Source organism: Zootermopsis nevadensis, unplaced genomic scaffold (genome assembly GCF_977971745.1).
Source record: "Zootermopsis nevadensis isolate Lab colony 2312 unplaced genomic scaffold, Znev_1.0 Znev_ptg000013l, whole genome shotgun sequence".
NCBI classification, from domain to species: Eukaryota; Metazoa; Arthropoda; class Insecta; order Blattodea; family Termopsidae; genus Zootermopsis; species Zootermopsis nevadensis.
Window position 1 is genome coordinate 14,410,538 of NW_028259145.1, and position 15,751 is coordinate 14,426,288.

General features: G+C 34.2%; 1 protein-coding gene across 13 annotated transcripts; it reads right to left on the minus strand.

Moving 5' to 3' along the window:
* Positions 1-1,466: 1,466 nt before the first annotated feature.
* LOC110836912 (gustatory receptor for sugar taste 64f) lies at positions 1,467-15,269 on the minus strand. Of its 13 annotated transcripts, XM_087348716.1 has the most exons (11): positions 12,902-13,046; positions 9,675-9,755; positions 9,248-9,336; positions 8,433-8,673; positions 6,741-6,856; positions 5,810-5,995; positions 4,606-4,886; positions 3,724-3,878; positions 2,861-3,023; positions 2,666-2,755; positions 1,467-2,040 (listed from the first exon to the last, which is right to left on the minus strand). In XM_087348716.1, the coding sequence occupies exons 4-11, from the start codon at positions 8,603-8,605 to the stop codon at positions 1,933-1,935; spliced, it is 1,272 nt and encodes a 423-aa protein (XP_087204842.1). In that variant the 5' UTR covers positions 8,606-8,673; positions 9,248-9,336; positions 9,675-9,755; positions 12,902-13,046; the 3' UTR covers positions 1,467-1,932. The 13 variants fall into 13 exon arrangements, with proteins under 13 accessions (XP_087204842.1, XP_087204843.1, XP_087204845.1 ...); XM_087348717.1 differs by lacking the exon at positions 9,675-9,755; XM_087348719.1 differs by lacking the exons at positions 9,248-9,336; positions 9,675-9,755; positions 12,902-13,046 and adding an exon at positions 15,131-15,269.
* Between the last annotated feature and the right edge of the window lie 482 nt (positions 15,270-15,751).

The window sequence follows — 15,751 nt, forward strand, 5'->3', positions numbered from 1 at the left end:
GTAATTTCCCCATCAGGTTTTCTTAACAAACTTTTGTGTGCAATTTTTCTCTCTGTGCATGCAAATGTCTTTTCAATCTCATTGTACAAAATAATTAGAAATAATGAAGCTTCCCTCCAGTAGTTTTCCCATACTTTTTCCCCTCTGTCTCAGGTCAAAACATACTTCTCAACACTCTGTACCCATACCAATGTAAGTTTTCCCTTAGGTTGACAGACCAAGTTTCACACACATATATATATATATATATATATATGAATCAATGCAAATTATAGTGTAATGAATTTGTTCTTGTGGTTGAGAATCATTTAAATTTTACGTTAAAATATTACTATTAGAATCAGGGCATATTAGTATTAGAAGTTCCACATTTCCCCTGGTTAGTACTTTTTATATACTGGTCTTCAGTATGACCTTCAATGTAATTCAAATTAATCTTCTCTATCAGCAAAACTAGGGACAAAATAATCAATATGTATACAAATCAATATACTTTCACAGGCTGACTCAGCACTCCATACAAGCTCCTGAAACAACAAAAGAGCTTTGTGAACTTTAACGACCAGTGCTAGCATAACAATCTCTTGTAACATGTTGTGTTGTACAGTCTTTCTTTTGCTTCATGCATGCCTGTTAAAAAAATTGATTGCTATAACATCACTATTAATGACATGCCACTCTCCTTACATGACAGAGTAATGACATCAGAAGTGTGTGTCTTTAATGGGAGCTTTATGGTTGGTATTATTGTAATGGAAACATATTTCAACATGTGGTGAAAATTTTTCACATGCAGTGTTTGTGTGTGCCAGAAACATTGTTTGAGACTATGCTCATAACACTTCATGCTGAGGTGTGATTAGTGACAAATTTTTCTTAAATAATATTCCCATGAATTATGTTGGAGATAAGTTCACACAAATATTCTGATGATGAAAATACAAGTTCCAAAATATTTTGATTATGAGAGTGGACTTACCAGAATTCTGTACTGTATGCGAGGGTCAGTGTAATGTGATTTGTTATTGCAATAAGCAAAGTGCAGGCATTTAAATACATGCTAAAATCTGTCTCTTGAGATTACTGAAACATGAAGATAATAGGATTCATTTATAACAAATTACTTCAGCCTTTGACAGAAGTCAGTGGGTTTATGGTAGGACTGTGAACAAACATACACTGGTAGCAAAATGCAATAAGTTCACAGGTTTAAGATAAAAGGTAGTTCATATAGGTAGCTGGTTAAAGATCAAAATAATAAATTCATTCATATGAGGTAGCCTTTTCTGGGGGTTAACTGAGAAAAGCATGGTCAAAAGCTCTATATTCACTGCCTACTCACTGGCCATACTTTGCAAGATATTGGTGAGTCTGTCATAATAAATAAGCAATTTAATTATTTCAGCACAATTTATGTAAATCAACCCACATGTGCAGAAATCATTTACAGAAGGAGAGAAATACAATTTATAGGCACTTCCACAAACTTTATTTATGGCAAACAGAAGAAAATACAAAAATATTTCACTAATCTTTTCTTTTTGTCAATGGAATTATACAAATATAACAATGTCACAAAAATCAAGAAATTTTGTTATTTCAGTAGTTTATTGAAAGACAGACCAGGGCAAAGAATGGGTGCTTTTGTTAGTATGAATGTTCTTCTGTACTGCTTCTCCAGCGGTATGAGTTGATGTGAGCAGAATAATGGCACCAGCAGTCCAGCCCAGCACCCTCCAAAGTCAAAATGAAGTTTACATCAATGTCAGATTTAATCAGCATTTCTATTCTTGAGATTAAAATATATATTGTTTATGATTAATTTTTTCTTGTAGCAGAACCCACAGGTCCAACACCGACAACACCAAAGCCCACCTTTATGTTGACCTCTTAAAATTCTTGTAGAAGTATCAATAAACTTGATACTGTATTTTACTCATAAAATTTCCTTGTCATGTTATTTGTAGTATTGCTTCCTATGATAGTGATGCTGTTTAACTGCACTAGTACAATTTCATATGTCACAATTGTACCAGCCAACTGTGGACAATAAATGAGAAAGGAAGCATCATATTAAAAAATGAAACTTATTCCACATTCTACCAATTATTAAACTACATAAGTGAATTAACTGGCAAAATATATTTTGTTTTTTGTTCTGCCCTACATGGTTGAAATACAGTATGATGGGCACTCTGCAGGTGAAAGTGCAGTGTGTGATCTAGCTCAATATCATATGATTTGAAATCTCTCAGTTTCTTTCTTTGATGTTATGTGAAGAATGTCACCTATGGGTCAACTGAGCAGGTTGATGTGGTAAAACTAAAAGTCCCTTCAAATGTTAGATCACTACACCTGTCTCACCAGTGTTGAACCATGTGTCAATGAAATCAAATATAGGATGGACTCTGCCATGTCATTAAGGGAGACCATGTGGAAATTTACTAACAAAAACTCTGAGATAAGCTTGATTTCTTTGTTCAATGTTGTTCAGTATATTTATTGGTTAATAAAAATGGTAGCACCATAATATCCTGTAGGTTTCTGACAGTCCTACCCCCCACCACCACCACCCCCAAGTTAGTTTATCCAGGTGAAAAACTTAATAAAACATACACACACACACACACACTGAACATTGTGAAGTTGAATAAAAATAACTTACTGTTAACAACAGGGTTCTTGTGATGTGGAAGAAGTTCATCCCGGAGAGTGCCACAGTATCTGTCACTATCTGACTCAGAAACCTTGAAACCTGAAAATCATTCCAGTGATTTATCACAAGATGATATGTCTAAAGAACTCAAAATCCAGCCCTTTCAAAATACAACAACAAAATTCTGCTAACAATTCTTTTTACCTCTCCTCTGTAACTTTCTGGAGGAACATCATACAGAACCCTCTTTGGCAGTAGACTTTCATCATAAATGCTTGCTGCATACAGGGATAATGTCACTGTTCGGAACAGTACAAAGCCAAATGACCAGCAGAAGTACAAAGTGTTTATTACACCATCCAATGGGCTGCAACAGGAATATGTGGGTTGCAATTTTAATTTCATTATATCATCATCATCATCATCATATTCTTATTGGTATGTGAGACACACTCCTTCATTCCTTAATGACAATTGTTTAAATTATATATAAAGGACAGAAAATTTGATTAAATTGTAGCAAATGTATCAGCAATAATGTCATTTAGCTTTAATTCCTGGCTGCTATCATATAAATTACTAAAAACATAGATTCTTGTTGTGAAAAAATAAATATTATGTGACCAACAGAAAAAGCATATCCAAAATCTCTATACAATAAATACTGCAAAATTATCATAAACTTTCCTGGAAGTGTAACATCTGCTACTCAAAAAGCAATAAACTATTTTAACTTACATCTGGTAGTATTTCAAAGCCACTGAAGTATTTAATGTCACCTGAATGGACAGATCACATATTGTCAAATAATTCCAATGGGTTAACTATGAATAACAATATACTGAATACCTATAGATTACTACCCATCCAGCCTTCTAATGACAGTCTTTTTTTTAATTATCACATTTTCTTGTCAAAAACTTGATGTCCTAATTACTAATTGTCTGTATTGATTTAGTTTATCTGTAGTTTTTAAAAATGTTTCAATGAAGGTCTACCAAGTAAAGATTGTTGAATTTTCAGTTCCATACTACAAGCAAGCAAAGTGAGTAAAATAAATTACATACCTCAGACTATTCAGAAGTTGGCGACAAATGAAATATAAGTTACTTCCAAAAGACACAAGCACAATCTTGGAGATGCAGGAATCAAGAGTCCTGGTGAGATGTGACAGATTGTTGTATTCTTCTCTTCTTTGGGCCCAGAAGCTTTCTGGCAGAAACTAATAAGTAAACAAACATGTGAGTGATTATTCTCTATTTTCTAAATCAATAAATTACTGATGTATTGCGAATTGTGAATTATGAGGCTGAACTTGTGAAGATGGTAATTAACATGAGATAAAAACTGAGGTTGAAATAAAGACAAACTTTTATTGTAATTTTAAATTAATAGATTTTGTTAATTCTGGATACATAAATGATACCAAAGTATTCATAATTTTGGCATGAAAACATGCTGGGAAGAGATGATAATTACAATTAACAAAAAAAATACTTTTTGTAAATAACATGGATGAAATAACCTGATTTTTTACTAAATGACAGTAAACAATTTTTAACATTTACAGTATTTTTAATCTCCTAATTCTCTGAATACAAAATATATGAACTTCCATATCACCTATTATGCAGCTTCAGATATGGACGTTATTTAATTGAGATTAAACTTAGAATCACTATTAAAACATTCAGTTGCAAATATAACAAGAACACTAAGAAAAAGTTATAAGTGCAAAGGGAAATATAATATGGGAAAAAGGAGACAATGACTTGACAAATTGTCTGTGCAAATGTATTTGTATCTGCACTCCAGATTCTATTTTTATTATATTTTTTCCCCAGTATTACTTCAGACAAGCAAAGCTGCCTGTACTCTCAACTGAAATATTGTATATAACACTGTATTTTCTCTCACACAAAAGCTATTAATATACAGTGATGGGTTACCTTCCCCCGAAGAGAGACAAGGTACTGGTTGAAGAGGTGAAATCTCTCAGTGAGGGCGAGGCTCACCAGTATGATGAATAGGTCTGTGAAGTTCCATGCGAAGGTGGCAATAAAATTGGTAATTAGTGTCAAAGTGGCTGTTGTGAAACTGTAGTCCATAACAGCAAACATTTGGTTGTAGGTTCCAGTTTTTGTAAAATAGTGGTGGAACATGTCAGTAATGTTGTCTGTGTGTGCTGCTGCTACTGTTATCCGACTTGACTTACTTAGAGCATGTTCCACTGTGAGTCACAACAAAGATAAAATTAATTTTATTTTGTCAATTTTGTTCTGAAGTAAATATGCAAAATGAGAGAAAATCATTCATTTGGAAATTAAGTTATAATATAATGGTTTTCTTTCCTACATTATAAATTAAAGAGTGCTCAATAACTTATAATACAGAATATTTCTATTTCACATGGTCACCTCTGCTCAAATATTTAATCAGTTATTAAAACTTATTATAAAATATAAGTGTAATTGAAAGTTAAGTGGCACTAAAAAGTTTCATAAATGAATTATAATATTTTTAAAACTGTACTGGATAAAATGAGAACACTAATGCCAATAGTCTTTTATTTATTCAAGAGTAGCTGAACTCTGTTCAAAAGACTATAAATACAGAACCTCTTGCACTAGCTGCTGTTTTCCTGAAAATCATCAACAAATTTGTATTGACAATTGTATCAACAGGTGTGGTCATAAGACTACTTTAAGCCATGGTGAGACTTGTCAAAGATCTGAATTAAACATGAGGGAAGAGACACTGTATATCTTTTACTCGGGTACATTTACCTCCGCTCTACTAATATGAAGGTGAAGGGCAAGGGGGGGGGGGGGTTGTTACATGCAAGTAAGAGGCTAATTGGTAGATACAAGTGTAAATGTGGGATAATATTAAAACTGATCTTGAAGATACAAAATATTTGATGGTATGGACTGGATTCAACTGTCAGGACAGAGACCAATTCTGAGCTCTTGTAAACAAGGTAATAAATCTTCTGATGCCATAAGAGGTGAGTAATTTCTTAACTAAGCAACTATCAACTTCTCAAGGACTCTGCTCCATGAAATTAGTTATCTACTGGTGCTATGTTTTCTGTTACTTTAAGTTAAAAAAACCAGTCGCATGTTGATGTTGTAACTAGTTCTTTGTTTATACCCAGAGCTCCAGTCAATACAGCTGTTGCTATAATTTTTATCTTGAGATGCAATCTTCTAGGATAGCCATAATGTTTCTGAGAGAGTTCCAAATTCTCCCATTCCACCATCAGATTAGGCCACTGTTTGGCAAGTTGGAGAAAAAGCATGTATGTTGTTGTCACTGTCCCAAAGAATACGACACCATCTGTAAAGAAGATAAAACACATCAATTAATAAATTTTCTAAAGACAGTTGCTGTTGCCAGTCAGGCATATATTTAACATGGTGACCACTGCTACCACCACTATAATTATCATATCTCGTTCATCTTGTCAAGTGAGATCTCACTACCCTGTGACGGTCTCCACCATTCTAAGCATCTCTTACAATTCACAGTTATTTTGGGGGAACCTGGTATTATTTATACACTCACATATAAAGCCCACTGAAATTCAACTAGGAAGGATTTCTTTCACATCCTTAACCCCTTACCCTCTTACTTCCTTTTCTTTATTCCTTTCATAACTGTATCTCATAAGATGGCTGTTTTCTGGGTTATAGTGCCATTTAGTTTGGTAGAAGTTTACCAGGTCCAGGAGGAAAACTGTATGCATGCCTGTCAAAAGTTACTATATCTGCAGAAAAAGCATGGAGACAGCATCAAAATTTAATCCACAATGAATGCTCCGTATTTTATTTTCATTGTAAAAGATACAATATGCAGCACCTGTTCTTAGGTATAAAGGATATGGTATTCAACATACAAAGGGAAATGAATTAGCCCAAAAATACAATTTCTAACAGTGACTCAGGATCTTATTACTTTAATTATTTTCAAAATTGCCTGCTTCTTTGCAACTTATATTATCAACTTCTCAAAACTCACACTACTTGCAGTGACATATTTAAAGAGTTAAGAATTTGTTCTTAAATTTTTCCAACCAACTCACCAGATTGTTCAAAACTTATGCCTGACTGCATAAGTACAACAGCAAAACACATGTTGAGACCTGCTCCTAGCAATATGAAGATGCTGAATACAGCACGGAAACTGTTCCACTGGAACCTGGGTAAAAATTATAGTGGAACATAATAATAAGTATATGTAGAAGTTGGGGTTTATACACAGTTGTGTCACATTTTTATTGGGGTATAATGCTGTCAATTATAAAATATCTCTAATGTTCTGATGAACCCATTGTTTTAATTTCCAGAGTTAATACATCACTAAAAGAGATAGCATGGAACTTTCAAAGGTAAGAAAGTAAGCAAAGAGAAAGTGTTTAGTTTGCAATTCATAGAATATTAAATCTTTTATCTCAACCAGCTAAATAATGAAAGATTTAATATTCTATGAATTGCAAACTAAACACTTTCTTTTTGCTTACTTTCTTACCTTCGAAAGTTCCATGCTACGTATAGCATAATTAAATATATGACTACCTATCAGTATATGAGGAGAATGTATGGCCAAAAGTAGAATGATATAAGAAGATTACATTATGTGGAGTTTCATAATTCACACTCTTTTCTAAAATTGTTAGGTTGACTTCAATCGCGGAGGGTAAGACAGGGGATATGTAGCATGCATGAAAAAATTTGAAAGGAAAGAGATGACATAAAGAGTCCTAGCTGTATAAAAGACAAAAATATTAACATTTATCTTAGAGAAATAAGGTATGAGGATGTGGAATGGATTCGAGTAATGAAGGTGGTCTCTTTTGAATATGGTAATGAACCTTAGGGTCCCTTAAATACAGGACATTATTTGACCAGCTGAATAACTGTCAAATTTTCAAGAATGACCCTGCACCATGGAGTTACATAATTAGTTGTAAGACTGTACTAAAATAAATCAGCCTGCAATTGGTGGTCTGAAAATTCTTTTACCTTTTCCCCTTTTGAAAAGTCTGCTAGCATAATATTCTAAGTGGAATGTAGTGAAGCAGACTAAGTTGAAAGTGAGAGGGAATAAATGTTGTTTGACTGCACTTTACTTTATTTCACAAATGTCTTATGTCACTGTCTGCTTCTATAATAATGCAAATTGCAAGTAAAAGACAGGATAATTCCTTTTGTGCAATCTAGATAAATATAAAAACTAGTATTGTTTCATGACTGGTAACATGTAGTTAAATATTATTTTTGGTTCTGCTAAGAAGAAACTGTCAGACATGCAGTTTTATCCCACCCCACTTGAAGAAGTGACTTGGTCCACTTTATATGCAGATGAAGCAAACAGTCAATTTTGAGTGGCACTGCTTGAATTCTGGCCAAGTGATTGATCTCCCAAACATCCCAGCATAATCCATTTTGGAAGGTTAAACATCTTTGTCAGTACATGTAGAGTTTGAATACTTCTGAGAGAAAATTAATACCATCAACAGTTAAGCACAAACTAGTCACCAATATTCTAGCCTGTGACTGTCTGGCCACTATATAGTATAATATTTATCCATATTCTTGACAACCTAGGTATTCTAGACTAAACATGAGAGAGTTTATATTTGTATGTGTTAGGAGCAATACTGGAAAGTGAATCTTATAACAAGTGACTTGAGACATAGGGCATCGGTGCACATTTTAGTAATAGCCTGTAAATTTGTTAATACTTTCAATACTGATAAAGTACATGACACTACCTGAGGCTTGCTGCATTGGGACCAGTAACTCCAAGTACAGGTAGGAGGCCAAAACATTGTGCAGTCACTATCACCGAGCTAATGGCATGGTGGAATGAGTTTACATTTTCTTCATTAAGCGTAACAGTATTCATCATGGCCAGATCACATTCCTTGAAGAATCCTCCTGTCATTGTTATGCTTATTGTTTCTCATATTACATTTCTGTGTGCTTTTTGTGTTAGTTTACATTTGCTGGATTCTGAAAAAAAAAATTACAAGGAAAGAGGATATCATTGCCCTTACAGTAAAACCTCATAACTTCTTAAAATATATAAAATGAGATTCCCATGCTACCTAGTAGTCAAAAGTAGCTAAAGCTTTGGAAAACAGTTTTCTTGGTGGTAAACATTTGGTAAATATATGAAGTATTTTCTATAAGACAACCTATCATAAAGATCACAAACACCAAGAAAAACCAGAAAAGCTCTCTGCTATGACCTGACTAACTAATAACATCAATAAAATACTAAAGTCTTGACTCTATCAATGTGAGTGTTCCTTGATACAAACTCATGCTTGCTGTACAAGATAACATACAGCTATACAATACACAAATTAACAAGACGCAAAACTGCCACACTTGACCCCATGCAACAAGCACAGTTGATTGTGAGCTACTGCTTCCGACATCACATCCACGTACAACACCCAAAAATAACAACTTACTGATACTCATGAATACTAGAACAATTATTTGCACAACTTCTATTAAAACCAGTAATCTTGACAGATCTTATATTACAATGACAGATGATTACAACAAAACAACATACGAGGATATTATTCATTCCAGGCACCAATACAGTTGAAAAGAGTGCACAAACAAGGTTGATAAGGTAATTACATCATCCATCATTCTGTCCTGAAATCATAATATATCTCATTCACTACAGACTGGCTTGAAAAAAGACATACACAAACACACATATAATAGACAACAAAAGCACACAACCAATGAGAATGATGTGGATTTATTAGTAAATTACTACAAAAAATAGCTCATAACAAATAAAATGTAACATTATTAGGCATTCTTTAAAAGACAAAAACAATTTAAATCCTCATATTTTGATCATATCCACACATTTATTTCAAACTTGGTAACAACAGTTCTCTAGGAAAATAGAATATGATAAAAATTTAAATTGGGTAGTATTTTTTAAAACAGAAGTTTAAAAACTTTAGGTATTGCTACTTTACCTAAACAATGAAATCACACGTCAGTTCGGACTGACATTCCAATGTCTCAAAGGTTCACTCCACACTGACACATCTGTTTACCTGTGAAAGTTTAATTACACTGCTAATCATCCCTACTATAATCTTAAATGAAAAGTTGTTATGAGCCTGGCAGCAAAACATAAAGTTTTAACTACAAAATAAAATAAAAAACACAAACATGAAACAGAGCAAAAAGAAGAAGAAGAAGAAGGAAGACTTGGTATGGCAGTGACTAAATAGGTAGCACAGACCCTGACAAATATTTACTAAGACACGTGGAACTGATATTGATTTCTGCAATATATCAAACAGCTACATGCAGCAGCAACAGAAGTGATTAGAACCAGCACAAAATACAGCAATATAGGTGTAAAGGGTTAACTAAAAACAAGACTCTACTTAGTTTGACAAGCTGACCATTTTAAACTTAAATGGTGCTAGATTTTGTGTGCCAATGAATGTTCTCCATGCACCACTGGATAAAGATAAACCGTACAATGAAATGGTATATAAGTAGAGGCGTTACCAAAAGTTACATACGCCCTGACTAGATAAACCTCACACGAAATATCTCTGGACCTTGAATATCTTTGAAGTAGCAATACTAAGTAAAATATGTGTGCAAATGCAATTCAAATTAAATTAGTGTCTTTGATTCAGTTATACAGTGTGAGAATGCATTAAATAAGACCTACCCAATTTTTCAAACAGGTTGAAGGAGCCTTAAGATAATATTGGTCATTTTTGTTCTTTGCTAAGTTATCATATTAGGGGTTTTATTCAGCCACTTAATGAATTGACCCACGATGTCCTATTTTCATTATCAAAAGTGCAACATAAAAATATAGTAGTCTGTAATTGAAATTGAACAAGATATATTTTCAATAGAACAGCATAATACTGATAACAGATATATTTATAAAGATAAAATCAGGGAGAACTTGCTACAATTTGAGTTTTAAATGTAACATGTAAAAGTTTAGAAGAGAATTTATTAAATATCTTGAGAAATATGATTTAAAAATAAAATTTCTAAGAATACAGGGGCAAAACAGCATTTTAGAAATAAACTGTAAGATTAAAGCTGAACAAGTGCATATCAGGTAAACAACTCATTTCTAGTTTATGCCCACTGCACTGCCCATAATCTGAATTTAGCCATAAACAAGGCTTATATAGATTTTTTTTAAATTCCTACTTTGCCTCTTGAACAAGTACAAGTGAGCTATCATTTTCAACACTACTTCATGTCAAAACACATTTAAGTACACCTACTATGAGAGACTATTGATTAAATAGACTACAGACAAATATATATTGCAAATACAGGACTGTGTATACACACACACTCACACATGCATGCACAAGCACATACACCCACAAAGAGAGACAGGGAACTCAACATTTCAGATTATGAAATACAAATTTACAAACCATCATCAAAACCAAAATATTTACAAAGTGAGGAATCAGGTTCTTCTGATGGCGATTATGTAGATTGCTGTCCTCTGAGTTGTAATATCATGTAGTCCGGTAGAAGTTTACTGACGTTTCAGAAGTGCTTACTGCCCCCATCCTCAAGATGATGAGTGGGTGATCTTTCTTTTGTGGAAGGGGGTGTGTGCGTATTTGTTTTTCCCAGTCCTTTCTGGGATTAAAGTAGACTAAACTCAAAACCTATTTCTGAATATCTAAATAAAATGGCCTTCATGCCTTCGTATTCTTTCTCACTGTGATGCTTACAACATGTGGGGAAAGTTACCCGTCTTCATGTAAATAAAACTGACGACTTTCTTACTGTATTTAGATTGACGATTTGACTCCTGAAGAATTATTTGAGCATTGCAATTATATTTATGCGTGTATATTTCTTCTTCTTCTTTCTCATCTCCCTTTTGCCTTCAAGGCGTCGGGGTTGATTGCTCGGTCCACCTCCTCCATTCCTTCCTATCCCTTGCTAAGATTTTCATCTGCATTAAACTTTTCCCCTTTTCATGCCCTATTTTTCTAATAGTATCCAAGTAGCTCTTTCTAGGTCTTTCTCTTGTTCTGGAACCCTCAACTCTAGCTTCCAAAAACTGTTTCGCCTTTCTTTCATCTGCCATTCGAACAACATGTCCAAACCATTTCAGTTGTTTTTCTTTCAATTTTGTTCTAATTGATTTAATTCCCACCTCTTCTCTAATTTTGGTGTTTCTTATTCTATCCCTACGCGTTTTCCCTATTGATTTTCTGAGGCATTTCATTTCCACCGCTGTAACTTTAGATGAATATTTATTTAAGTTTGGCCAGCTCTCGCTGCCATATAATAGTGTTGGTTCTATAACTAATTGGTAGAATTGTTTCTTGGTTTTTATATTCAGTTATTTCTTTCCAAATATTGTATTGTTTAATTGGTAATAAGCATTATTTGCCTTCTTTACCATATTTAGGATATCATTATCAGTTTTTCCATCTTCGGTTAGCATGACCCCCAAGTATTCGTAGGTTCCTACTTGTTCCAATTTCTCATTTCCACAGTATATTTCTATCTCTCTTTCATCCTGTTCTAAGTGTATATTTCTAGAAAGCAAAATGTTCCACCATTTTGTTTACTCTTCTCCCGCGATGCAATAAGATATTCTGAAATGTTATTGCACCTGAACGTCAGGCTCTTGATAATTAACTTTAACAATTTAAGCTGGCAGTAAACAGTGATGAAATGTTCACTGCCTGTGTCCATTTCATTAACACTTTCGTGGTAACAGAGAATAACAAACTTCAGTTTTATACGCACTACAACAAATAAGCTATAAAGTCATGGAAGATCAACAGCTGAATGCAACGAAACTCAACGTCGATTTCATCAAGCTACATACAAATGTAATCCTGATGACGAGAGATTATTAAAATTTTCAAACCATTATCATTTCCTGCCGTTCAAGAATACTTGTGATCTTAGTGCTAGAAATACTCAAGTAATTTTGTATGGTACATTTTTAACAACCCCACTGTGATGAAACTCGCTGTACTCTAGTAGCACTTCTTCACTGTTTACCTGTAAACGTTATTTGACTTCTTACAAATACACCGCATTTTCGTCAAAGCCCTTCATAAATAAAGCAAAAATATAATACTAGAAAAATTACAATCATTTTTTTCGTGGTATTCACTGTAACGAAATGATATAAGTGGAAACAACTATGACCGATTTTTCGGCGTTTTACCTGCAGATCGTGAGCCCCACGCAAGAATATAGGCCACTGGAAACAGGTATACGCATGAGCTGGCAGAATGTTGACAGCAATGTGGATTAAAACCCAAAATACGACATGCCTATATGTACTCTATGCCCCGCCCATGACCCCACCGTAGTGATATAAAAATGATACCTTGGTACAGCAGCAAACAACAAATTACCACGCCCATACGAGTGCGTTGAACAGTTGAACTCAGAAACTGTCACAACAATATTTTACGCTACTGTGATGTTTTTCCTATCAAACATAGACATGTCTGATAAATACCCCCTTTGACCTATGTTTACCACCTTGGCGCCACAATGATTGCTCTGTGCTTCCAAGCGACGAATCAAACTCTGTACTATAGGGCCTACTTTCTCATGTTGTAAACTGCAAGAGAAAAAGTTACAGTGAAACCACGGTTCCGGAGAATTTGACGTAAATATGTCTATACGGAAAGGAAGTTTATATATTGGCTTTATTCTAAATATTTCCTTTATACATGCTTTACAATTGCGTAGAGTTTGATTAAGACATTGCTTATTTAACTTGAATTAGTTACGCTTAAGATGGGTCTGTGGTAGATGAGTGTAATGTAATGTAACGTTTCCTAGGTAACAACAATTCCGAGTAAACACGACGTTCCCTAGGTACACTTGTTACACTTTTTCGCCGAATGACCCTTCCTTATAGACGTATTTACGTCAAAAACAGAACAAGATTCCTATAGAAGAGAAGAGAATGTATTTACATTCCATAGCGCCTTATGTTTCACATAAAGAAATAATGCATTAGCAATAGGGTGTGTAAAATATCAATGACACACCTCTTAATACATACACAGAAAAACTGGCAAAAAATTACTTTTATCCACCTGTTTCTCAAAAATGTGGACTTTCTGAATCTATAACAGGGTGACTAAAAGTATTCGAACAAGACATAACGTCTAAATTATAAGAAGAAAACAACAATACTATTTTTAACTTACTGTTTCACAAAAAAGGAAATTATTAAATTAGCAGAGACTGCCCCAAAATAATTACTATGTAAGTTATAAGCTAGATGCAATGATAACCCTCTTTAAATATAGTTTATAATAGTTGAAGATTTCTGTCTTCTGGGTTGTTGCGCTGTGTAGTCTGGTCGATGATAACCAACGTTTCAGAGGTCAGAAATCTTCATACTCACTGCTGTGAAAACCTCAAATCTTACATTTATAATAGTTGCTAAAAAATAAAGTAAAGCTGTCCCACTATACACCATGTAGGCGCTTAGGGGGAGTGGAGGTATAGCTCCTACTCATTCTTGACCTTAGCACTAGATGGGGTGAGTGGTCAGCATCACGCCCCGGCCGGCTTTACCCCCGGGAAAGGACCCTGGTACCCGTTGGAGAGGAGGCTGGGTGGGCCCCAGAGCCGGTCTGGACGCAGAGGCTAGAGGAAAAATCCTCTGCCCCCGTCGGGGATCGAACCCCGGCCGTCCAGCTAGTCACTATACTGACTGAGCTATCCCGGCTCCTATAATAGTTGCTAATCCAAACATAAGTTTGCAAGGACCCATTTATGCAAACATATTATCTAAACTTATCTCAAACAGGTGAACAAACAGCAGTTTCATACTGCATCTCTTAACATATGGAATATATAGTTTCCAGAATTGGTTACCAAAACTGCAAACTAAGTACAACTGATTTAAAACTGAAAATTACTTATCAGGCAGTGGTAACAGCTGTTTCCATATGCCCATGTTTTATGAACTGTTAATTTCCACTATGTACTCAAAGCCACTAATGCAATATTATCAAGGGACCTTGATGGATATGTTGGTGGATTAGTCTGACAACAGCTGTTGTTTCTCATATGTTATTATTATACTCCCTCACTGCAATCTGTAATCTTTAAGAGAAAAGATTTTAAAGGAAGTCATTGAAAAAGAGTTCAGGCAGCTAAAGGAATTGACAAACAATACATTCACACCGCAAATGTCTTCAGATTTATAAAAATGCATAAAATATGACAAGTGCAAAACAAAAATAATATGACTGTAAAATAGACAAATACAAAAGTACACAGAACTACTGAAGATACAAACATAAAAAATTCAGATTTCTGAAAGAAGGATAAAAATTAAGATTTCACGACTGTGCTCACATACAATTTTTAATTTATTTTTACAATAACTACTGTTTCAAAGAAAATAACACTGAATACTCACCATGCTGCAGATTCTAATGGTCAGTTTCTTTTTATTACTTCTTGTGCTCCTAGTCCATAAACACCTTCTGCTAGAACAATCTCTTCAGAATTGTGTACAGAAATTTCCATCCTGAAAATTGAAGCAGAGAAGAATGTATATGTTACCAGCAATGCATAGAATACTTAGGCAATGTATAGAATGCCTAAACTCAGTAGGCAAAGTATGAAATAAATCGTAATGTATTATAGTTTGGTAGTGTAAATAAAAATTAATCAAAGTCGATTAGGTAAGCTGTCAAGATGAAGGTTGTGCAAGATAGTCGCAAAAACACCAAGCTACTGAATCTGACATAGCAAGAGTTTTGAGAATTAAAAAAAAATTGTTTTATACACTAACCTAACCTAACAAAAGTTTTGAGAATTAGATTTTTTTTTGCAAGTATAAGAGATAATACAAAACTGTATATAAAAACTTCTTTGTTATATACTTTGCCTAAATAATCTGAGGCATTTTATAAAATTCCTAGGTACTCTACACAGTGGCCGTGTGGTCTGAGGTGTGGACCTTGTGCTGCTTGGTCACTGGGACTGTGGATTCGAATCCCACTCAAGGCATGGATGTTTGTCCGCGTCTTTCTGT

Excerpts from the sequence above, each read along its gene's own strand:
- LOC110836912 (XM_087348719.1), bottom strand. The coding sequence starts at position 8,605 with ATGACAGGAGGATTCTTCAAGGAATGTGATCTGGCCATGATGAATACT. Across the intron at positions 4,887-5,809 it reads TGTATTGACTGGAGCTCTGG|TGGAACATGCTCTAAGTAAG; the intron begins GTATAAACAAAG and ends TGTGACTCACAG. Across the intron at positions 3,879-4,605 it reads TTGTCTCTCTTCGGGGGAAG|TTTCTGCCAGAAAGCTTCTG; the intron begins GTAACCCATCAC and ends TTTACTTATTAG.